The sequence below is a fragment of the Hippoglossus hippoglossus genome, chromosome 16, assembly GCF_009819705.1.
Source record: "Hippoglossus hippoglossus isolate fHipHip1 chromosome 16, fHipHip1.pri, whole genome shotgun sequence".
Taxonomy (NCBI): domain Eukaryota; kingdom Metazoa; phylum Chordata; class Actinopteri; order Pleuronectiformes; family Pleuronectidae; genus Hippoglossus; species Hippoglossus hippoglossus.
The window spans coordinates 10,708,748-10,731,388 of NC_047166.1; the positions used below are offsets into that span (position 1 = coordinate 10,708,748).

General features: G+C 43.8%; 3 protein-coding genes across 11 annotated transcripts; all 3 read right to left on the minus strand.

Annotated features, from left to right (window-relative positions):
• Positions 1-2,296: 2,296 nt before the first annotated feature.
• fdps (farnesyl diphosphate synthase (farnesyl pyrophosphate synthetase, dimethylallyltranstransferase, geranyltranstransferase)) lies at positions 2,297-7,679 on the minus strand. 7 transcript variants are annotated; one of them, XM_034611666.1, is made up of 11 exons: positions 7,531-7,663; positions 5,890-5,972; positions 5,497-5,798; positions 4,824-4,964; positions 4,178-4,258; positions 3,959-4,081; positions 3,785-3,873; positions 3,619-3,691; positions 3,410-3,487; positions 3,175-3,309; positions 2,540-2,740 (listed from the first exon to the last, which is right to left on the minus strand). In XM_034611666.1, exons 3-11 carry the CDS (start codon positions 5,758-5,760, stop codon positions 2,540-2,542), a joined length of 1,185 nt encoding a protein of 394 aa, XP_034467557.1. In that variant the 5' UTR covers positions 5,761-5,798; positions 5,890-5,972; positions 7,531-7,663. The 7 variants fall into 7 exon arrangements, with proteins under 7 accessions (XP_034467559.1, XP_034467553.1, XP_034467555.1 ...); XM_034611668.1 differs by lacking the exon at positions 5,890-5,972 and having other exon boundaries at positions 2,297-2,740; positions 5,497-5,649; positions 7,531-7,679; XM_034611662.1 differs by having other exon boundaries at positions 2,297-2,740; positions 5,497-5,972; positions 7,531-7,661.
• A 318-nt stretch (positions 7,680-7,997) lies between these two features.
• Positions 7,998-16,420, minus strand: fam189b (family with sequence similarity 189 member B). Of its 2 annotated transcripts, XM_034611656.1 has the most exons (14): positions 14,878-16,420; positions 14,731-14,787; positions 13,807-13,914; positions 13,565-13,681; positions 13,363-13,470; positions 13,026-13,186; positions 12,832-12,931; positions 12,681-12,753; positions 12,115-12,415; positions 11,632-11,981; positions 11,507-11,548; positions 10,418-10,593; positions 10,148-10,294; positions 7,998-10,036 (listed from the first exon to the last, which is right to left on the minus strand). In XM_034611656.1, exons 1-14 carry the CDS (start codon positions 15,109-15,111, stop codon positions 9,779-9,781), a joined length of 2,232 nt encoding a protein of 743 aa, XP_034467547.1. In that variant the 5' UTR covers positions 15,112-16,420; the 3' UTR covers positions 7,998-9,778. The 2 variants fall into 2 exon arrangements, with proteins under 2 accessions (XP_034467547.1, XP_034467548.1); XM_034611657.1 differs by lacking the exons at positions 14,731-14,787; positions 14,878-16,420 and adding an exon at positions 14,050-14,672 and having other exon boundaries at positions 13,807-13,960.
• A 1,197-nt stretch (positions 16,421-17,617) lies between these two features.
• rab13 (RAB13, member RAS oncogene family) lies at positions 17,618-22,485 on the minus strand. Of its 2 annotated transcripts, none has more exons than XM_034611673.1 (8): positions 21,942-22,485; positions 21,104-21,164; positions 20,796-20,856; positions 20,622-20,694; positions 19,954-20,048; positions 19,543-19,608; positions 19,351-19,401; positions 17,618-19,230 (listed from the first exon to the last, which is right to left on the minus strand). In XM_034611673.1, exons 1-8 carry the CDS (start codon positions 22,063-22,065, stop codon positions 19,159-19,161), a joined length of 603 nt encoding a protein of 200 aa, XP_034467564.1. In that variant the 5' UTR covers positions 22,066-22,485; the 3' UTR covers positions 17,618-19,158. The 2 variants fall into 2 exon arrangements, with proteins under 2 accessions (XP_034467564.1, XP_034467563.1); XM_034611672.1 differs by having other exon boundaries at positions 19,954-20,043; positions 20,617-20,694; positions 21,942-22,482.
• Between the last annotated feature and the right edge of the window lie 156 nt (positions 22,486-22,641).

Sequence of the window (22,641 nt, forward strand, 5' to 3'; positions counted from 1 at the left end):
TGTTATGCAGCATAATTAGTGTTAGGAGCGGAATCGCATGTATCTGGATCGACGCAGCCTGTGTGTGTATGTGTGTGTGTATGTGCTTGTGTGTGCTGGTGTGTATGTGTGAGTGTGAACGGGAGGATTTTTGCTCAGTCGTGCAGCTTCATATGAAAACGTGACTAAATAAATGGTACATGGATGATGATAAAATGGCTGTGGACTCACCATCGGATGCGGGTAAAGACGGATGCTGGTCTCCATCTCGTCGCTCTCTCACATCCCGGACAGTGCGCGAGCCCCTCCGACGTTCACAGCCTCAGCATCCGCGATCTCGCGAGCATCCCACAACCTCCCTCCCCCCCTCCCCCTCCTTCTCCTCCCTCACCCTCCAGACCAAACCACACCCCTCCCTCTCCTTATCGTCACATCCAATTTGTACCGAGTGATTTTCTGCTTAACCTCCCTCAAGGAATTAAGTTTTCAGCCCAAGTGTTAAGAGGAGTGAGAGTCTAATTTCCTGTCATTTCGCTTCAGTCACAATATCTGCTGTTCAATCACGTGTTCATGCGTCTGCAAGGAAATTAACTAATATGCAAACCTCACCTAAAGTCATCAATGATTAATATGTTTTTGAATGCAATTGATTAAATGTAAAGTCGATTACACTGAAAAAAAAGACAAAATGCCAATTGCAAAAAACCTCAGCCCATGATACTGACTTCATATTATATTGCTTGTAATGTGTGACTAGAAGACAGTTAATTTACTCTTATAGATTATAAACTTCTGTGTACATATTTCTACATGCTTTTCCAGATTCATATAAGATCACCTTGACCTTTGACCATCGAAATCTAATCAGTTAATCATCGAGTTCAATTAAACATGACGGCCAAATGTGAAAGAATTATCTTGAGACGTTCCTGAGATACTACATTCACAATGCAAAACATGTCTAGTGAGGTCACAGTGATCTTAACATTTGAGCTTTGACCACCACATTCTAATCAGGTCGTCCATACGTCCAAGTGAATATTTGCAGCAGATGTAATTTAATTACCTTTGGGAATTCATGATATATCACGTTCAAAACAACGCAAGGTCAATTGACCTTGACCCTTTGACCTTCAACCACCAAAATCAGTTCATCTTTGAGTCCAAGGGAATGTTTGTACCAAATTTGAAGACATTTCCTCAAACTGATCTTCAGAGACCACATTCAAGAAAAATACAAACATACTTAGTGAGGTCACCGTGACCTTGACCTATGACCTTTAGCTACCAAAGTCAAGTGATTTAATCCTTGAGTCCAAGTAAGTGTTTGTGCAAAATGTGAGGATTCCTTCACGGTGTTCCAGAGATGTCACAATCACGAGGCATAAAATGTGCTTTGTGAAGCCACCATAACTTTGACCTTTGACCATCAAATTTTAATGAGTTCATCCTTGAGTCCAAGTTAATGTTTGTACCAAATTTGAAGAAATTCCCTCAAGGCGTTCTTGAGATATCATGTTCACGAGAATAGGACGGATGGACGGACGGCCAATGGCTGTCGCCAGCATGGAGGCATAAAATGGCTGACATTATTACACAATTATCAAAATAGTTGCATATATTAACCTCAGCCAAGGAGGTTGTTAACGCTCCTGTGCGTACTTTTGTAAGCAAGATTGCGCAAAAACTACTGGATGGACAACCACAAAACAGTTCAGTAGGGTTCAGGGAGGAACACATTGAATTTTATTGTGGATCCAGGATTTTCTTACATTTTTTTCACATTGTGAAATTGATCATTTATTTAGATTTTCACAGATTACCCATTGAATGATTCATGGATCTTGATGAAAAATAATCTGGCATATTTTGGGGACCGATATCAGCTCCACTGGGTGCCATTCTATTTGTTTTGTTTAATCAACTTAATAAATATCAGCCACACACACACACACACACACACACACACACACACACACACACACACACACACACACACACACACACACACACACACACACACACACACACACACACACACACACACACACACACACACACACAGTATGTATATGTTATATTTATTAAAAATATATGAAATTAACACAGCAGGACTCACTGTCCTCAGTAGTCAGGATACATCTAATGCCATACACATACATGAACTGTTGCTTAGTTTATTATCAATAAATAAACCCATTCTTTCAAAATCCAAACTATTACCCACATTATTATGTGATATCTATCTTCATCCTGCTGTGCGTTCCTTAAGGCAGATCAATATGAAAGCTTATCAATCCACCTTAAAACATTCCAATATCCATGACTACACTGTACATTATGCACTAGGTTCAATAAATAGAACAGAAGAAAATGGCTGTTTGATGACATTCACGTCCAAATATCTACAAATGTCTGAAAAGTTCATGAAAGTGCCTCAAAGATTTAGAAAATATCACGTGTCAGATTGGGTCATGTTGTACGAGTTGGAGGTCTGTCCCTGGTAAAACCTCTATAGAGGGAGAGGAGATAAAACACCGCCGAAGATCATCGTTCCTCCTCACTTGTTCCTCTTGTAGATTTTGTTGGCAAAGTTGAGGAAGATCGGGTGAGGGAGGTTCTGAGCGTGACGAGCGATGAGCTTCTGAAGCCGCTGGTAGCTCTCAGTTTCGTATTTGTGGTACAGTGTTGGCATTTGCAGGGTGTTGTACAGCGCTTTGACCTTCTCTATGCTGGCTTCATCGTGGCGTGCGTAACATGTCTGAGGGGGGGGGGGGGGGGGGTGAAGATGACATCAAGTATTGTTAAACAAACTAGTTCTGTTCTTTCCCAGAGGTTAGTGACCACAAACACAGAGGAGTCCAGAGATAAACACACGAGAAGCTGGGACTCTGGAAACAGTTTGATTGTTCTCAGACATAAATAATTACAATTAATAACAAAGCTTCTGTTGCTGCAGAGATTTGAGTGGATTTCTTTTGGTATTGTTTGAATATCTGGGAAAGTGACTAAATACTAACTCTGTCCTCTTCTGCACTGCAAATATACTGTATAATTCATGTATATAACCACATTTCTTCCATTTAATCTGAATGTAGTTGAGTCACACAATCTTTGCATAAACCTCTGTGTTGCAGCCACAGTATATCAGAGCATATTCTACGTGTTTAAACAGACAAGACTGTTATGTCTCACCTCCAGCTCTGCTCTCTGTTCAGCCGTCATGATTTCCAGGGCCGTCACAACCAGCCAGCTGCACTTGTTATCCTGAATGTCTGTACCAATCTTTCCTGTAACAGCAGGGTCACCATAACAGTCCAGGTAGTCATCCTGCAAATGACGCACACTGGGTGGTTATTAACTTTGTATACTGTGCAGCATGTTATCCAAAACATGACGCGAAAGCAGGATGATGTGTAAAAGTCGTTACCTGTATTTGGAAAAATTCTCCCATCTCAAGTAAGATGTATTTGGCATTATTGTGTTCCTCATCGCTGGTGATTCCTGCCTACAAAAGGTATAGTAAACAAGTAATGAGTAGGAGTATAACATTACTCTGTTACTTTCTCGACATATATTGTGTCAGCTTTCAATGTCATTCCCATCACAGGGTTGATTCTGTGATATTAACAAACTCACCATGTACATTGCAGCTGCCACTGGGAGGTAAAAAGAGTAGAAAGCAGTCTTGTATTTTACAATAGCTTTATACCTGAAAAGACAAGGAGATAAAGCTTATTTTCAACTGCTTTGGTCAAACAATATTCTCCTTTGCAAATGTATTTTTTAGATTTCCCTCCATTACCTCTCCATGGTGAATCTGTTGAAGTCTATCTGACCAGGGGGGGCTGTCATGAGGTCCAAAGCCTGGCCAAGCTCTGTCTGAAAAGATGTCTGAAATACAAAGAGATGCACTGAGTGTCCTGTGCTAGTGTGTGTGTGTGTGTGTGTCTGTGTAATCAGTCGGGACGTGTAATACCTCAGTAAATAGCTCCAGCAGGTGGACATAGTACGACTGATCCCTGCAGTGTCTGCGAAGTAGCCTGTAGATCAATCCTTCCATGAGAAACGCATCGTTGATGGCATCCAAACCTATTCCATCCTTAATAACAAACAGCCAGAATTAACATTAGAAACTGGGCAGTAATAGGGAAAATAGTTGACAATCACATTACCAAAAAAAGCCTTTTAGTCTCACCTTCTTGTACCAGCAGGGTTGCCCTCTCCTAGTCACAGATGAATCCATGATATCATCCGACATGAGGAAAAATGCCTGAAGCTGCAAACAACAGAGGCACAGTTGTAACACTTCATCACTTACCAAGTCTTAAACACCCTATCAAAGTTTCATATGTCTGAGCGTGAGAGGAAAGAACAAAACTGAAGCAAAATGTCAACCGATGAGGCTCAAGTCTAAACAATATTGTATTACAGGTAGACAAATAGATGCATTCGATAATTGTTTGTATAACAAGCTCGTCCGTTTTCACATCAACTTTTGTGTCAGTTTTTGAACATGCGTCACCTTGACAAAATGGCAGTTTGACCATGAATTTATACATAAAAGATCAAAGATTGTAAAGTACTACAAGCCTAATACTTAAGCATAAAGCTGGTGTTGGCCTAGATCTTTTATATTGTCAACAAATACAAAAGGAAAACCCTAACCAACTCATTCCCAAAACCCATACATCCCTTAAATTAAATAAATATTTACATATGTAGGAAAAAATAGTTTAGTTATTTAAAGGCCTAGTAGTGTTAAAGAGCTAGTATTGGTATTGTCTTCAGCAGGATGAGGCTTGTGGAACATGCTCGTGTGGCGACAGTGAACATCTACTTACCAACTCAATGCACCAGCCAACAACCAGAGCCCGCTGCACGGTGTCCTGGGTGAGCTTAGAGGCCGGGAGAAGCTCCCTGAGTGAGCCAATCACAGACAGGCCTCGGTTCCTCTTGCCTCCAGGGGCATTGTACACCAAAACCTACCAGCAAAAAAAGTGGGCATACAGAATATACATGAAGCACTTGCACGCTTACCTTACCCATAGATGTAGACTCTTAGACCTACTGATAATATTATTTGCATGGTTGTATTTTTTATCAAAATAGTATTTCAGCTTTTGGAACTACTGTGCCTAAGATATGATATTGAGAATTGTTTTTAAATTGTATTTGATGTCTGGAAATCATCTGCATCTGCAAATTGCAAACGGAAATGTTTCCAGGGGACCCAAAAAAGTGATGAACCTGGCTGTAGTTCGGTGCTTTGTGACGTTATTGAAGTCAGTGGTGATGGAACTTCACAAAGCATTGAACTACAGACAGGTTTTTGTTGTGACTTTTTAGCAGCGCACGTGTCGTCAGATTGATGAAGTTGTTTACTTTATTTGCACGTGTTTTTTCTATTTGCATGTGTTCTCGGCCACCGTACTCGCAACCACCCAGGGTGTTTAGGAACTATTGATCTAATGCACGTTACACGTCTCCGGTTCCCCGACAGTCCCACACACATACCTCTCTCATCCTGCGCAGAGCATCAGCCAGCACCGGGTCGGTGAGGTCCCGCTCCGTCACCTCCGTCAGCAGCTCATCGAACTGCGCCTCGAACAGCTGCGGGTCCGACAGCAGCGGCTTCTTACTGTGGGTCCCGTTGCAGGTGCTGTCTGCCTGCAGGGACGAGGAGCACAGCACAAGGGGAGACGTGTTTTTAAACTTCAGCGGAGGCACCGTCCGCCACTTCCCGGGAAGCTTAACGAGCAGGCTGAGCAGACGTCTCATCCCCAACCACGTCGCTGTCGGTCAAATGTCTGCCTGCGCTAACAAAGCTTTAAGAGTCATGTCAGAAACCTGCTGATCCGCACGGGGACACCTGCCAGGCTAATGTTGTTAGCGCCATGTTCAACAAACCCTGCTAGCATCAGGTGCACTTCTTCTCCTTCTTCTTCTGGGTTTAAAGGCCAGCTTACGAATCACTGCCTCCCCCTACTGGACTGGAGTGTGCATCACAGGACTGGCAGGCAAATAAAAGGAAAGAAAACTCTCTCTATTGTACCAGTTTCCTATGAAAACTTAATTATTTGGCAACATGTTGTTCCCGGTGCTTTAATTATGGGATAGTATCAATATACACGCACACACACAAAAAATGATTCTTCTTTTGTTTTCTATGGTGGTTGGCAAACAACGTATTGGTGCATCACCGCCACCTACAGGACTGGAGTGGGACTCAGAAGATTGGCAGATTGGCAGAAAACAAAACTCCTTAAATTCCATTTTCTCTGTTGTACCAGTTTCCCTTAAAACGTCATTAGTTTGCCTCAGTGCTTCTCTTTTGGGAAATGGTTGGTGCAAACGAGGAAGCAATTCTTCTTCTGGTCTTTTATAGCGGTTGAAAAACTATTTGTAGACACTTAATGCCACCTTCTGAACTGCAGTGTGGATCTTAACCATTCTTATCCTATACTACACTTTTCTAATGAGTCCTGTTTTATACAAAAATAGAAAATATTGCTTTAAAAGCCACGTGCCCAGAGTTCAGTTCAAGTATTAAAGTCTCTTTCAGTTTCAATGTGATGAGATCTTTTTCCAATCGGCTACTGAACAATTGTTTTTCCTGTTGATATTGGAGACAGTGAATCATAATGTGTTCTGTGGTTTCCTGTAACAGTTCTCACATATACCTGCTGCATTTTCATTTTTATTTCATGCCCATTATTTTTTAGTGTACTGTAAAAACCTGTGTCCAAATCTCATCCTTGAAACAAACTCTTATTTTTTTTAAATCTATTAGTTTCTCTCAATTCTCCTACTTTCTTTTGGATTCTATCATACTGTCTACATTTAGTTTCCATGTGCAATCCCTCCTGCCATTTCTTAGTCACCTCTGATTTGATTGTGCTTACAACTTCAGCCAAAAGGTAACTTACTGTCATATTTACCTCTGATCTCTTCAGCATTTTCTTCACCTGATGTTTTTGGGCGGTTGGCAAACAACTTATCGGTGCTGATTGCTCTTAGCCTATACTTTTCTGATTTAAGTTTAATTTGATGCCTGCTTATGATATATTGTCTTTTCCTGATGATACTGAGGATAATAAATCATCACATGTAACACATGTGTTTCCTGTATGTTACATCACTCACACATACCTGTTGCATGTTTACCCATTAAAATACCTGTGCTGTTAAAACCTGTTTGTCCAGTTTTCTAAATAAAAATCACAAAATACAAATCAGCACAAGTGCCGAGGAGAAAAAAACATAACGTAAATATTCAGTCAGATAAATTACCATAGATTTATATTTAATTCTCCAAATGTTCTGCTAGTAATTTATCCTACTTTGTACTTTTATTTTGCCTGGTTCACTCTTCCTGTCATTTATTTTAGGTTGTGTTCTTTTTTTTATTACATAGAATTACTGACATGTGAAGATAATAAATGAACGAGAACTGACGTCACTCCATGATTCCCCTGCATCCACTTAGCTAAGCTAGGTGTCGCATAACGGATCAAGAAATTATTTATGAGTAAACACGACTTTTCTCACCATAACGACCTGGTCCTTGTATCCGGGCAGTTCAGTGAAACAGCTTCTCGGATTCTTCGCCTGAATGTTTCACCAGAGTCTGTGATCGGCTCCTAAATCCAGGATGTGAAGGTTGTAGTTTACGCTCCACCTGCGGTCCGCTTTAATACAAAGCAGCAGGACTAAGTTTCCCGAAAGCCCTTGCGAGTGGCGCATGTGGGCGTGGACTTGCAAGGCTCCATTTGACATTGAGCGTTTTCATTGGCTGGTGGCATCGAACCAGGATGGGCTCTCATGCTGACCGACCAATAGGGTTTGACAAGAGGCGGGGTTTGGTGGAGTGGTTGGCCTCGGTCATGGTAATCAAAACTTTTACTGTTGCAGAGGAGAAAAGAAAAAAAAGGAAAAAGATAGAGCGAGAGAAAGAATATTATCCAAACTCACCTTACAGTATAGTCTGTGAATTAGCCTTTAAGAATATGTACAACACATCAGCATGGGTATTTTTATTTGATGTCTATTATTTATTTCATATGCTGAAATACATAACTTGCATTGAAAGTTTTCTCATTTAAAATCTGGAATACTTAGATACATTTATAATTCAGTTTTCAAGGCTATACCCCGTCAAGCCTGCCATACATATTATACATTTCTTCAAATAAATATATTTTTTTTGAATGCAAGACAGGAGGTAGAAACACAGCTCGGTGCTTTAATAAGGGGGGAGGGGGCATGAGTGTGTCTGTGTATGTGTCTAATTTTTACAAAATTTGTTACATACATGTGAGTGCCTCAAAAATGTGCCTTTACTGATATGGAGTCAATTTCATCACTTAGTGAACAAACCACAAAAGACTTTCTGACCAATCTGACACACATATACTGATACACTTCACAAATCCATTATCCAGAGTGGCCTGACTCATCGTGCGTTCACAGTCACTGGTGTGTCTGCGGCCCAAGGCCTTTTCTTTTCAAAGCCCAATCACAATCACTTTTGCAAGTCCAAAGGGAACCGTGACGACACATAGTGTGAAGCCCCGCCTCATAACAAATAATGTCTGTACATTTATTGCAAGAGACTCGTCATTTCATCAGAGCCACAGTGCAGTTTACACCTCTTCATCTCCCGGGATCAGGCTGCTGGAGCCCGTTTCATAGATATGCCTGTGCAACTGAAACCTTTTCAACCCCAATCAAAATCAAATTAGGATGCAGCGGCATGTTTGGAGAACATCTTGGACTCTTTCCCTTCAGCTATCTATTAACACAAACACATTTCAAATGGCTAATATCATAGGGGTCGGGTGCAAGAGGAGGAAAAAAAAGGAAATTCAAGATTTTCGAAACATGCAGATAAAGACATTCTGAGGACTTGTTACGTAGTTACACAGACGGTCAGGATCTAATGCACAAGGTTCCTGCTGTATTCTGGAGGCTGGAGCAGAACATGCACATATGCAAATCAAACCAACGTGTCCAGGGGCCACCCACAGAAAAAATACATGTCAAAGGCCGAAGTGTGTCTGTGGCGTGCAGAACTGTCGTTGTTAGAAATGCTGGTCGCCTTTTGTTTGAAGGCCAGTGTGGAGCTGTGAACGTGTGGAAAAGATGGGGAAAAAAAGTCAAAACTAGTAAGAGACATTTTTTGTGTGAGAGCATCTGTCCTCATCCGTTTAGCTTACTTTCTACTTTACTAACTATATGCTTATTGAGATGCATTTTTTAATCAATGGACGTCAATGGAAGACCAAATAAGTTTTTCATGACCACGTCACCTGAGCGATCCTGTGGATATACAGCAATGTACAAAAGCGCTAGACGCATGTCGCATATTGACGCAGTTATAGACTGAATGTACACGTGAGCGAGTGGTTGCAGTAGCATTAATGTTGAGTTTGATCTCCAGTGTTGAGGAAAATATATTTCCAGATGACTATTGAGAGGGAGGAAGTAAAGATGCTCCTTGTTGGTTTGTCTCAGCCATTAATGGGTTTGTTCTGACCACAGTAGCTAAAAACAAGCATTAAATAACAGTTTCACTGATGTTAAACAGTGAAGAACGTGTTAGCTCTGGGTTGCTGCTCTGAGGGATTGAAGAGCACCACTAAATAAGGCCATTTGCACAGATGACTTCAGGAATCGGACGTGACAGGAAGAAAAAGGAGGGAGGACTTCTTCAATTTGCCTTCTTTCCTTACAACCCTTCAGTTTTCTACACCTCCTGTTTTCCTCCCCGATCCCTCCTTGACCCCTCCTCCCATCCTCACAGCGCAGACTCAGAGTAGAGAGCTCCCGATGACCCATGCGGCGGATAAGGCGTCAGCAATCGATGTAGTGACGCTGAGGAGGACGAGCTCAAATCTCCACAGCTGCGCAGGTGGATCCCCTCTGGCACCCGGCCGCTGTAGTGTCGGTTGTGTCGACTGTCACTGTGGGAATGGTGGTGTCCGCGGTGTTGAGGGGGATGGTGAGCCTGATGGTTGGGTTGTCCTCGGCTGGTGCTCCAAGGGGCCCGCAACATCTGAAGAGGATTTTATCAAGCAAAGTTTTAGACAAATGTTGGACAGCTCGAGTATGATGTTTGAAGAGGTGCAAAGCTCATTGTAAGAAGGAGTAATATAAATTGCTGTACTTGTTCTAGGGATAGATGGTTGTTGGCCACTCCCTCGGCTCCACCCCGCCTCTTGGGCCCCTGCCCTGTGCTCCCAGCATGCTCAGAGGAGGGAGCTAGGTTGCGTTTGGAGCGTTGCAGGAAACGAGCCACTAGAACTCGTGTCACCTGAGGGAAAAGAAAGAAGATCAGTGGTGGGGAAGCTGGAATTAGACAAACTATAATCCAGCTTTTGCTAAGACGTATGTGGGAACTGTCAAATTCCGTTAACCCCTATCCTTAAAGACTTGCCTTAAGGTCTCCGAGGGAACGGTGGCAGTCTTTAGGTAAACGCAGTGGGGATGTGGGTGGAGGTTTGGCGGGGAGCTGCACCCCTGTGGTTGCTGATTTTACGCTGCCTTTCATGGGCAAAGCTTCAGCAGGAGGAAAAGAAGTGGGCGGCAGCAGACATGCCTCCGAGGACGGACCTGTGGCGTCAGAAGAAACAGGACAAAGAGAAAGATTTCTGCTCTCAAGTTATGTGATATAGAACATATGGGTATGCCTGTAAAAGGCTCATGCCGGCCATTATAAACGGGCCAAACAACATATTGGTCGGGTTCTAGCAAAAACCCAATACAAAATAAGATAAGATAAATGATCCAAACAGAAAAAGGTACAATACAAAAACTAACTTCATAAGTAAATAAAAACCAGAGAAAAGAGAAGGAAACACAATGGCACAGCTAATTTCACTGACAGTATTCACCATTTTCATACTGTAGATGTAAGTATGCTGCATATTTGCTCATTGAAGAACTATACTGAAATGACACAGTAATAAGAATAAGAGAGTTATCGGGTTTTTAAATGTTACAATGTAACATTCACTGCGACACAAGGTACAAAAATGTTGGCTACTAAATGTTGGCTACTCAAAACCGATGTAGAAGATTTATCTTCTTTAACTATGTTTAGTAAATACTTCCTGTCAAATGCTGTATACAGGCTTTGCTGTATAATGCTTCCTTTTGGTAAGACAAGTGACGACAAACATGAATAAATCAGAGCGTATCATCTGAAAATAATGTTAGAATCTAATTTATCAATCTGTAATCACATCAATGTTAATTTAGATGCTGCGGAGGAGTTTCATAAATCACAGATTTGCACGTCTGGTCTAATAGTGTTTGATAAATGACGGTCTTTAGCTGCTGAGATATAGATCATCAGAACAGCTTAGACGTGTTTTCTTTTGGGCTTTTCCCTCTTTAATGCTATAGTAAATGTGGAGAGGAAATAAAAGAGGCACTTGCATGTACAAATATTCAGATTTAAAAAGCAGATTTTATACATTTTAGACCAATAAGACCCCTGAACATCAGATGTTGAAGCTCTTACCCGTATCAATAGAGACTTTGCTGCCTCCAGAGCCAAAGTCAACTAGAAAGGAAGGGATAAAAGAAGAGGTTATGGAAACTGTAAAACCAAAGTAACAGATGTTTCCATGCTTGTGCCTGACTCACCTGTGTCAGTGGAGGAGCCGAGCCCGGGCTCACTGTGTGACCTCACCAGGTGCGGCAGCCGTTCACTATCCCTTCTCACACTCTCTCCATCCTTCTCACTCTTCCCCGCCCTTCGCCGAAGGTACAACGGTTGACGTGGGAGGAGCTGCTCCTGACCCTGACCTCCGCCCTGCTCGCTGGCGGCTGAGGAGGATGAAGTGAGGGGAAGAGAGGAGGTGGCAGCAGCTCCCTGTGGCAGCCGAAGTCGAATCTCTGGGATGGAGGATTGCTGTTGAGAGGCAGAGCCCCCTATTGCTTCCAGTTGGGAACAGCTTCTGGCTAGCATGGCCTGGCGACGCAAAACTGGAGACCTGGAGGACGACACAGGAGAATTCAAAAGATTTCTGTGGATGCTTGATTTTGGATTTGGGCTTTTAGATCTTATCCCCATAAAGTTGTACAATGATGAGTAAAAACATTAGTTCCTTTACACCATGTCTTCACCTGTATGTGGTGGTGGCTGTGCTGGGAGAGGAGCAGGAGTTGGACCGCTCTCCTCGGATGAAGCGTCTCGCTCTCGGTCCTCCTGCCAGAGGACTCTCCGCTGTTTGAGATGGAGGACCACGGAAGCTGATATACTCCCCTACGTCTCCCCCGTCTCCCACCTCACCACCAGCGGTCCTGTTTCCTCTCTCCCCCTGGTGCCTTAGCCCCACATCCATCAGATATGAGTCCTCTGATGGAGACGAATCATCAGGGATGTCCACAATCTCCGACATCAGCAGAGATCCACTGTCCATGGACACTAATAAAAATAAGTTTTTTTTAAATAAAAGTTTTTATTATCAAGGCCGGAATCTATGCAGAAACATGTTATCTGAAATGTACACCACTGTGTGATGGGTAAAGTTCTTGTTCATGCAGAGTTTTCATTATTTATTTAACTTAACTTGACATACCCCCTTAAAATAAGCAACTCACTCTAATCAAGTGATACAGTTATATTTGCAGGACTGTTTACTATCTTAAAGTCCCAAAAGGCAAAACCACTGTTAGGAATTCAAATTCACCTTCTCCACTGAAGGCAGCAGACGTTCCTCTCTCTCCAGACAGCTCAGTGCCCTGAGGGTCGAACATTGTTGCCTTAACAGTCACAACAAAGGATCAGCCCGGTCATCACACACTTGTATAAACACAAATCACAGATTCAAATATGCTCACCTGGCTGGCGGCTCTCTGTCCCATCACAGCTTCATATGGAGGGGGGCAATCAGTGGGGTACAGGGGTACAGGGCTCTCCATGGAGCCATTATAGGTGATGCTAGAGGTTCATTCAGAAATTATAGATATTACCAACTTTGGTTGTCCAGCATATTGATGTCAACCACCGAAAGTGCCTGTTCTGCTTTTGTTACCTCTGAGCGTCTGTCTCAGAGCTGCAGGTGTACTCAGGAGGATAGTAGGGAGGCGGAGGGATGGGTGGGACAAACTCCTCAAAGTCCATGATGTTGGTCAGGAAGGCGTCCTGAGGAGTGGTGCATTCTGGGTTGACTGAACGAGAGCGATGAGGAGCCAGCTGGGCAGGCAGAGTGGGAAACACAGCATAATACAACAGTTAGTTATAGGCTGTAACATTTGTTAAAGGTGAAACATTAAGACTTAGGGGAACAGTATAGATGAATTGCAGAGTGCTGTTCATTGTTAAACAAAAGCCAGCGTGCTGAACGTAGAATGTGCTGTGTTTGTTCTCACCAGGTGCACGAGGTCCAGGGAGAATATGTGAATACTGCAGGTCACAGTGGACAAAGTGCAGATGATGGTGGAGAGAATGCTGAGACCGCAAGCACTGAACAAAAGGTCCTGTGGACAGATATGCATCAGAGGAACCACCGACTTATTCAATGTTTTACTTATGCAATACAATCATTTGGGTTCACATGCACATCCTACCCACCTTCAGCTGATGCCGGACTGAGTGGCAGTCAGCGTTCAGGTACAGCACCAGGGTCTCCTCCTCTGTGATGGAGCAGGACTGAGTGGGCGCACAACACACACACAGACCATTCTCCACCTACACACATTCACACACACAGAGGGTTGATGTGAGGTACCGAACTGCACACTATACTATTCCTGGCACGTTCCCTGTGCATCTGGTTGAAAGGGTATTTTCAACACTTGCATAATGTCGTGTACCTGGCAGGTGAGCATCGACTTGACCATCTGTGCGTTCTGACAGGAGAGCATGGAGCCGGCCAGGCTGAGGATCACGCACACTGCAGACAGCAGCATGAACAGTGACACCTGTGGAGGAGCACAGAGCCAAGATTTGTGTGGCGCAGGATGTTAAAATGTGTCACACACAGCTCCAGGTGGAAAAAGAGTTTTATTCTAAATCCTGTGATTTCACTGATAAATCTACCAGGTTTTGACTGTGAATCTGCTGATTTTCCCCTTAATGGCATGACCAGATCAACCAGCTAAGAGGCCTACCCCCACATGTACTGTGGGTTATGTACATCCAAACTTGATAAATTCTAGCTGCTGGACAGAAGCTGCGAAAACCAGATAATGAGGAATGTCTGAACACTAGCTGATGCTCCCAAACTTTTTTATTTGACCTCCCAGGTACAGATACAGTTTTAGCCACGTGTCTGGAGAAAGGCTTGTGCCCAAAATCGTACCTACAAGTAAAGTTTGTGGGAGCATCAACTTATGTGTGGACATTTGCTACACTTTTTACATTCCACAAGAAATATACTTTGACACCTTCTGTTTCTAAGCTCATATAAACTCTGAACCACAGCTTTTAAGCAGAGGTGGATGAAAAGTCTGTAAAGTTCTCGGAAAAATTAAAAAATATTTGAATCTATGTTTTCATGATAGCTGAGAAAACTCCATCTGCTGGTGAAGATCGTTGACTAATTGGAACTTTTTCATTTAATTTCTTATTGAGCTTTAATGATGGATATCGCTTAATAAACTGTCAAATACAATTTGTCAAGTCACCACAACCTGGTTGAAATGGAGTGAAACTGGACCCTGGGGGTCTGGGCCTCCCTGGGACTCTTTGCTCTACAAGACTTGAATGCTCATGTTATCAGATAGACAGGTACATACCACCAGTGTCAACGGTCTCCTCCATGAGATTATTCCAACTATTCCTGAGGCCACCACCTGGTAACAGACAGCACATATAAGATAACACAGTTATGAATCTATTGTTTCATTGTTAATGCTGCATGTTGTTGTCAGATTTACACTTACAAAGAAACCAGCCCAAAAAGGACAGGACTGTCTCACTCGGGCTGAGGAGGTGAAGGCCATGCTGGTGAACGAGAAGGCCAGGACCATGGCCCCCAGGCCCAGGTGGCACAGTCCCAGGTAGAGGAGCAGCCGTGCACCACCGGGCCCCCGACCTGACATGCCCCTACGGCTGTCCGACCACCCCCGAGACCCCGAGGCTGAGGCCACGCTGCTGGAGTCTGATGGCGAAGGCATGATCGGCTCATCCGTGGGTGGAGGAGGACGGGAGAGGGTTACACGCTTCACTGTGGTTTCGTAAGACAAAGTTCAGTCAAGTAGAGGGAGAGACATAAATGCTGGCTTCAGGGCTCCACTCTGTCACGATTATGCACCAAGCTCTCCACTGGCAGGTGCCATAGGTGCTGCGCAATGCCCCATGGTGTGTGCACTACAGTCCAAGAACTCTGTCAGCAGAAAGTTGAGAAAGGACCGCTACACACTCGCAGCCAACTTACTCGCCTCATTTGGCGTTTCAGCCATGATGCTAAGGTTGCTCAAGTCAATACAGTGTCTCTTTCACCTCATGCAGCTCAAAGGCCGTTACAGCCCACAGCCTATATCCACTGTACACACTTTATCTTCCTCCTACTCAGTCTCTCTCTGATTATATCACAATCACATACAACTGGGCTTCTTTCTTCTTCTTTTTTAGCAATCTTCACATTATTGTTTCACTCATTTGCCTTTTTTGCTGCTCCCTCCTCTCTCCATCTTCTGCCTTCCACCTCTCCCCTCCTCTCGCCAGTGGCATTGCGGTAACTGGAGACCCGAGCAGGCCGCAAATTCTGAAGCATCCCACAGAAAAACAGCTGATCGCTCGCTGTTTTCACCCCCCAGCGGCGATGACAGGAGCCGGGCCACTCCGTGTGTCCACTCAGGATGGAGAAAAAAAAAATCCGATCATGTGCTCTCCCACCCTCCTGCAAACCTTGTGCTAGGACCTCATCCTGTCACCGGTGAGAAGACACGGTGTGGAGAAGCAGAGCTCCGGGATCACATCCGAGAGAGATCACCTCGACATGAACAGGAAATAAATAGCCCCCATCGATTTTCAAACTGCACCAAAAATAGCTGCCTCTCCGGGATGAATCTTTCCCCCACAGGCTTCGATCTCTTGACAACTCCACCTCGGGTTTTTTTTTTTTTTGCGGTGGTCCACACGCACCTAGACCCCCACCACCCCCACCACCATCACCATCACCCTCCTCCTCCTACTCCGCCTCGTTCCTCCCTGCAGTCACGCGGGCATCCCGTGTGTTAGTGTGTGCGGACGTTTACCTCACTGCCTCCCACCAGACGTCACAGGAACATAACAACATAGCCTGTTTCCGACCTATGTCCCGGCTCTCATGTTTAAATTGAATCCTTCCAGCTTTATTTTCCTCCTCTTCTTCTCCTCTCTCCTCGGCTCCTCGGCTCTGACACTGCGAGAGGAAACGAATCGTGTTTGCAAACCTGCCCGATGCGTGATGACAAGGCACGCAGAGAACGTGCAGGCCGCTCGGAGATGCGGCAGAGCTCGCGCACACACCGTCTGTGGTGCTGATGCTGCGAGGGAGGGGCGGTTGCCTAGCGACACACTCCAGCTCGGGATCCCGCTGCTGCAGCAACGAGAGGAACAGAGTGTCAGTGCAGCTCCAGGCCGCTGCACCGGGAGGATAGTGGTTAAAGAGAAGGTAACGTGGGGTCCTGAAGTGGGAACGAGTGTCCCTGAGGGTGCCTGAAATCCCATAATATCAACACTCGGTCAGTCAACACCATAAACTGTTTGGGTCAACACGCATACTACATAGAACCACTATTCATTAAGGCTTTATTGGCTGCAGTGCTGTAACTATTTGGCTCTATTATAGCTCAATACATAATTTATCAGCAGTTTTGAACCCTTGAGGAGAACACGTTTTAGAAATCCAGGTTATGGAAAAATCCTCTTCAAGCAAGAGATTTTTGGGCCATGGTCTTTAATTAGTTAGAGAGACTCCTCCAATGGACTGCTGAGGAATGTATCTTTCAAATCTACCTCCTGCCACCTTCATGAATTCATTTTTACTTAAATCGAATGGTAAAAACAGATTTCAAAGTGAGAAAGTAATGCACCAGAGTGTTTGAACAGCCAGATAACAATTACAGTTGTCATCAATCAATCAATCAAGTTGTATTTGTATAGCTCATATTCACAAATCACAATTTGTCTCATAGGGCTCAAGAAGGCTCAACAAGGAAACTGAAACTGGGATATGACTGCACAGGGTAGGAGCTTGATAGCTGAAGGCTCTGGCTCCTATTCTACTTTTAGACACTTTGGGGACCACAGGTAAGCCTGAACTCTGGGAGCGCAGTGCTCTAGTGGGGTGACGGGGTATTTAAGGTGTGATGGTGTAACAAAGATAATAATGATGAGCAGAATGTGTGGACTGAAAGCAAAGCTTACTTCATCCATTCTTCATCTTTTCTACATATATGTTTGCACGTATTCCAGTTGTCCGGATTGATTTTCCATATTGTAAATTTTCTTTTGTAACTTATGTCTACTCAGACTAACACCCCCACAAGCCCTTTGAGGTACATTTGTGACTTTATGTTATGGGAATAAATTCTTCTTCACTTGACCCCATAAAATAAAAACGTGAGGTAGCCCAGGTAATCCAGAGATTATATTATTGTGTCAACATACAGATTCAAAATACAACATACTCATACGTTTACAGTTTCAAATTTTTATTCAGCAAGTGGAACATCTGTAAAGCTCGTACAGAGTTTTGTGGCGGAACTAAAAAGAAACAAAATGTGACAGAAACTCAGTGTGTCTGTGCAGGATAAAAAGAGACTGTCAGGTTCAGTTGAGCTGTGGCCATCACAGTTGCTGCTCTGAAAACCGCCTGAGCAGAGAGACACGTCATGTCAGATGTAGCTAATGTGTGGTTGCGTTTGGTCAGAGATTTACCAGGCACTTCAAATAAAAGGCAAGATCCACTAAATCAATTGAAAATGAGGGACACGGGAGCGCTGCTGCTTCCCAGGCTTACATCCTGTCCATCCACTTGCTTTATCCATCATTCTTTTATCTCACGCATCCTCTCATATTGCACTTATCACTGTTCCCATCTACCACATACTCGATCCATGCATCCGTTAAATCTAAGCCAGTTTACCAGCAGTGTTTGTTTCAGTTTCACCGAACAACCAACATCAACTTGTTCATTTAATTAATACAAAGAGCATCTTCTCAATTTGTCATATAGGATATAACAAGAAGATTTCCACGTTATGGAGTCATCTGGTTCTTCTTGTACTGTAGATTCTGTGAAATTCATTATACTGCTGTGCACTATTGAACCCCATCAACAGTTCACATAGAGATACACATAAAATAAGGAAATGTAAATATAAATTCATATTTGGTTAAGGACGTCTCTGGAGTATGTTTATGTGCCACTAAAAATGCAGAGAAACCGAATGTGTGTCTCTCATGTGGCACTGCAGGAAAGGGAAGTCTACGTGTCTTTGCCGTTGTAATATTGACCAAATCAATGCATTTGAAACAGTGAACAGACAAAAATGAAAGTGCATTGCTAACCAAAGGCCTTTCGTCACCTCTTGAAATCTGCATTTTCAAAAGGTTAACAGAAATTATGTTTCGGGTAAAAGGTTTTCAACCAGGGGCCTTTTGTGTGCACTTTATGTATATAAATCAAAACAAACTCTTCCTGTGTGTTATGACCCCACAAACTACTACTGTATGTGTTCACTCAAAAGAAATGACTGAAATGGTTCCAATAAGCCGATGTGTGATATTTTCTACAGAGCTACCAAGTCCAGAAGATATTTTTTTTTTTAAACAGAGCTGAAGTTCATTCAGGACATAAGACGGTGCTGCTGCTGATAAGCCAGAGTAATACGAAGTGGAAATGAAAATGTAGAGCGGTATTAAAGGTGGTTTTTTGAGTTTCTATCAGGGTCATCCAAGACTCCACCAACTCTTCATGACATTAAGGCTATCACAGTAGATGTAGCTGCAGAAAATGTGTCCAATATAAAACACAGGCACTTTCTCAGACGAGGAATCCATAAATTATTTTTGCTGTAAAATTCTCTGGAAACCAAAGTTCACCTGTGTGTATTTTGACATTAAACCCACCAGATGGAGACAGAAAACACGTTGTACTGTTGTTCCCCATGAAATACTGATGTGTTCTTAAATTCGTATTGCGTGTTTCTTCTGTGTGCTCGCCAGTGTCATGTCTAGAGAAGAGCACACTTGGAGGATTTCTTCCCTGCGCTGCTGGTGATTTTCACCTCTCGACCTGTGGGGCCCTGCAACACAAAGAATAGACACAACAGACATGTGCATTACAACCTGTGTCTGTAATCCCGTGTTCATGGAGGAACACATGCTTCAGTGTTATTGGTTACAACGAGTCTCCTCTTTCTTACTGGTTTCTTGCTGGATTTCTGTAGTATGTCGCTTGCAAAAGCCAGGAAAGACTAAAGGAAACACAGAAAGACAACAAGAGCGAGAGTTGAGGTTAAGTTAAGTTCTGCAGCATTGATCATAATAAAAAAACAGCTAATAGGTTAAAGTTTGCTGAGGTGTGTGAGGACGCTGTGTGTTTTGTTCCGGCTCACCTCCTCGACGTTAATGCTGGACTTTGCACTGGTCTCAAAGAACCTGATGCCGTGATCTTTAGCCAGCTGTTGACGACACAAAGCTTTATAGTTACAGTGGGTCAGGATGTGGGCAATAATCCCTTCCTGCTTCTTATCTAGAGTAACTCATTAAAATCGTATCACACTCAGCCCCCTCTTCAAATAATGACTCCATATTAAAGTTAGAAGACACTCCCAATAAAACTGTGCATTCTTTTACTTCTCTCTACATGACTTTCCTTTTCATGATGCATTTTTGTTTTGCTTGATAGGACACTGACTCTTTTATCCATCCTATCCACGATTCCCTGAGTGATGATTTAACACTGACTCAAAATGACACAATATATCACATGAGCTTCAATTAAATTCCTCTCAGGGTCATCTCACCTTCTCTCCCGTCTCCTTGGTAACCTTCCGCTTTGCCTCAATGTCGCACTTATTACCTAGCAACATCCGACTGACCCCGGCTGATGCGTTCTGGGAAACAGGGAATGCAATTAATTGATTGGGGCACAACGAGTTTGGGTTGACGGAGGTTAGCAGACACAGATAAAGAGATTAAAGAATCGGAACATGAGGTGAGTGAAGAACCACAACGATCTGCACTCCAGAGGCCTTAACAGCAGCTGTCAGATAAAATGTTTCATTAGATAAGCATGAAAGTAGAGAGTCTTTCATAAGGGCACTGACTGTGGGTCTGAATTCATACTAATCAGCAGTGGTTGATTTTCACATCACAAAGACTTTAGAGTATTTTGTTTCAACTTAATGAGTTTGTGTAAAGGTACAAAACCATATTTTAAAAATGTATGTAAACCCTCTAGCGTAAAATCTATGGAGATTTATTGCATTCATTTGAAGTGAATAAAAGGAAGATAAGAAGCTACAGGGCTAAAATCGGTTTTGTGTGATTTGGTTGAACTCTTCCTTTAAAGTCACCAGTTGGGCGACGGCCAAGCTGCCACTGGTGACTAAAGGCCTGAACTTGTGACTAACACGGACCCAACTGACTGCGCACTATTTTTAGGTCCAAGGGGGAAGCAGCCTCACCTCCTTGATGCTCTTCATCCAGTTCTGAATGTTCTCGTAGGACTTCTCGTCTGTGATGTCGTACACCAGGACGATGCCCTGACACAGAGGGGAGAGTCAGTCAAAAGGTACAGAGCGAGAACAAAGGGCCAGTGATGTCAGCCCGATTATCCAGTCTGCTTGTGCAGCAGGCGTCTCACCATGGCTCCTCTGTAGTAGGCCGTCGTAATGGTCTTGAACCTCTCCTGCCCTGCTGTGTCCCTATAAAGCACACACACACACTTTATATAAAAAGTGCACTGAGACGCAGTTGTAGCTGAATGCCGAGTGGTGCATTTACTGTGCATTTTACACTGAATACATGTTGCTGTGACACCGCACGCACATGCCATGCACTGTCATAAAGTCCTGATTTGGAGAACGAGGGAGGTTCCTCTTTCCTCTCCGGAAAAATAAGTTTGGGGCAGTTAGAGAACAGAGGAACACAACTCAACGTGTCAGCTCTTACCAGACTTGTAGTTTCACTTTCTTCCCGTCCACTTCGATGGTTTTCACTTTGAAGTCAATGCCTGGGAGATAACAAGAGGACGGGAGAGGGTGCAGACAGGAGGAGAGGGCAGAGAATGAGTTAAATACCTCAGATACAAACTAAAAACACACCCACCCAGACACACACACACACACACACACACACACACACACACACACACACACACACACACACACACACACACACACACACACACACACACACACACACACACATTGCAGAATATAGGTCGCCCTCACTCGGGTGGGGAGTGATTCATGGTTGATTCTGACCCCCTGGGTGCACATAAAGGAAAGATGTTGCTCACAGGCCTGCAGGACACACTGTCTGTGAGTCCTGCTATTCTTCTTCCTGCTGGACAGATAGACAGCGAGGGGGCAAAGGAGAGGGGAGGGGGTCCTGTGCAGCAAAAAAGACAGTGCATGCCAGAGAGCCAGCCATTCTTCAGGGAGCGTAGAGATGGCAAAAAGAGATAGGAATGAGGGTGGGTGGACCTTCTGAGAGCCAAGTGAGAGAGGAATGAGATCTGAGACCAGGGGGAGAGGGGGAGAGGGGTCAGGGAACACACATTCAACAGGGAGGAGAAGAAAACAAAAACAGATGAGGGACAAAATAGAAGAAATGACGGAGAGCTCAGACTAGTTGAGACAGGAAAACTGTGAGAAACCAGTTTGATCAGGAGCTTGAACCAGAGGAAGAATGAAACCTCAGCAAACACCGTCTTGAACGTTGAAGTTTGAGGGGGAAGCATCAGCTGGTGATGTCACACAGGTTAACAGACAGAGATCACACGTACCGATGGTGGAGATGTACGTGGAGTTGAAATTGTCCTCAGCAAAGCGGATGATCAGACATGTTTTCCCCACTCCGCTGTCCCCGATGAGCAACAATTTGTAGAGGAAATCATACTTTTTCGCCATGACTCAGTTTGTTAAAAGATCCTCTCAGGGGTTTCAATCTCCACTGGTTTTCCCTTTGATTCAAAGCACAAGTTGTTGTTTTTAAATGTTGCCGTAGAGAGCGGATCCTCTTCTCCTTTTTTTTCTCACTCCCAGATTTGTCACCGGTAAATTCCGACCCCCCCTCTCTGCGTCTGTCTGCTGGAGAAAGAAACAAACTCCATCCAAAGTTGATCAATCTACCGCAGTTCAGGCCTCATCGTCCTCGGATCAGCTCCAGATTCATTTCACAGCGACCACACACTCACTTTGTCTCCATTTGTGAAAACACACCGGGGTGGCGACGTGTGTTTTTTTCAGCCTCCAACTTTTTCTCTCGGCCCAGATCCCGGATCCGCACAGAGGCTACGTAGTGAGGGAGTGCTTCGTGGGAGTTTAATGGCCCAGGCCCCCCCGCTTCAACACTAGGTGGCGCTGTTTGATCAGAGAATTAAGGGTTATAATAAACATCAGAAGAGGAAGCGAAACAACTGATGCAGCTTTTCTGGTGTAAAAGTTGATGATCACCACAGAAACCAAAAGCTGCTGTCTTTATTG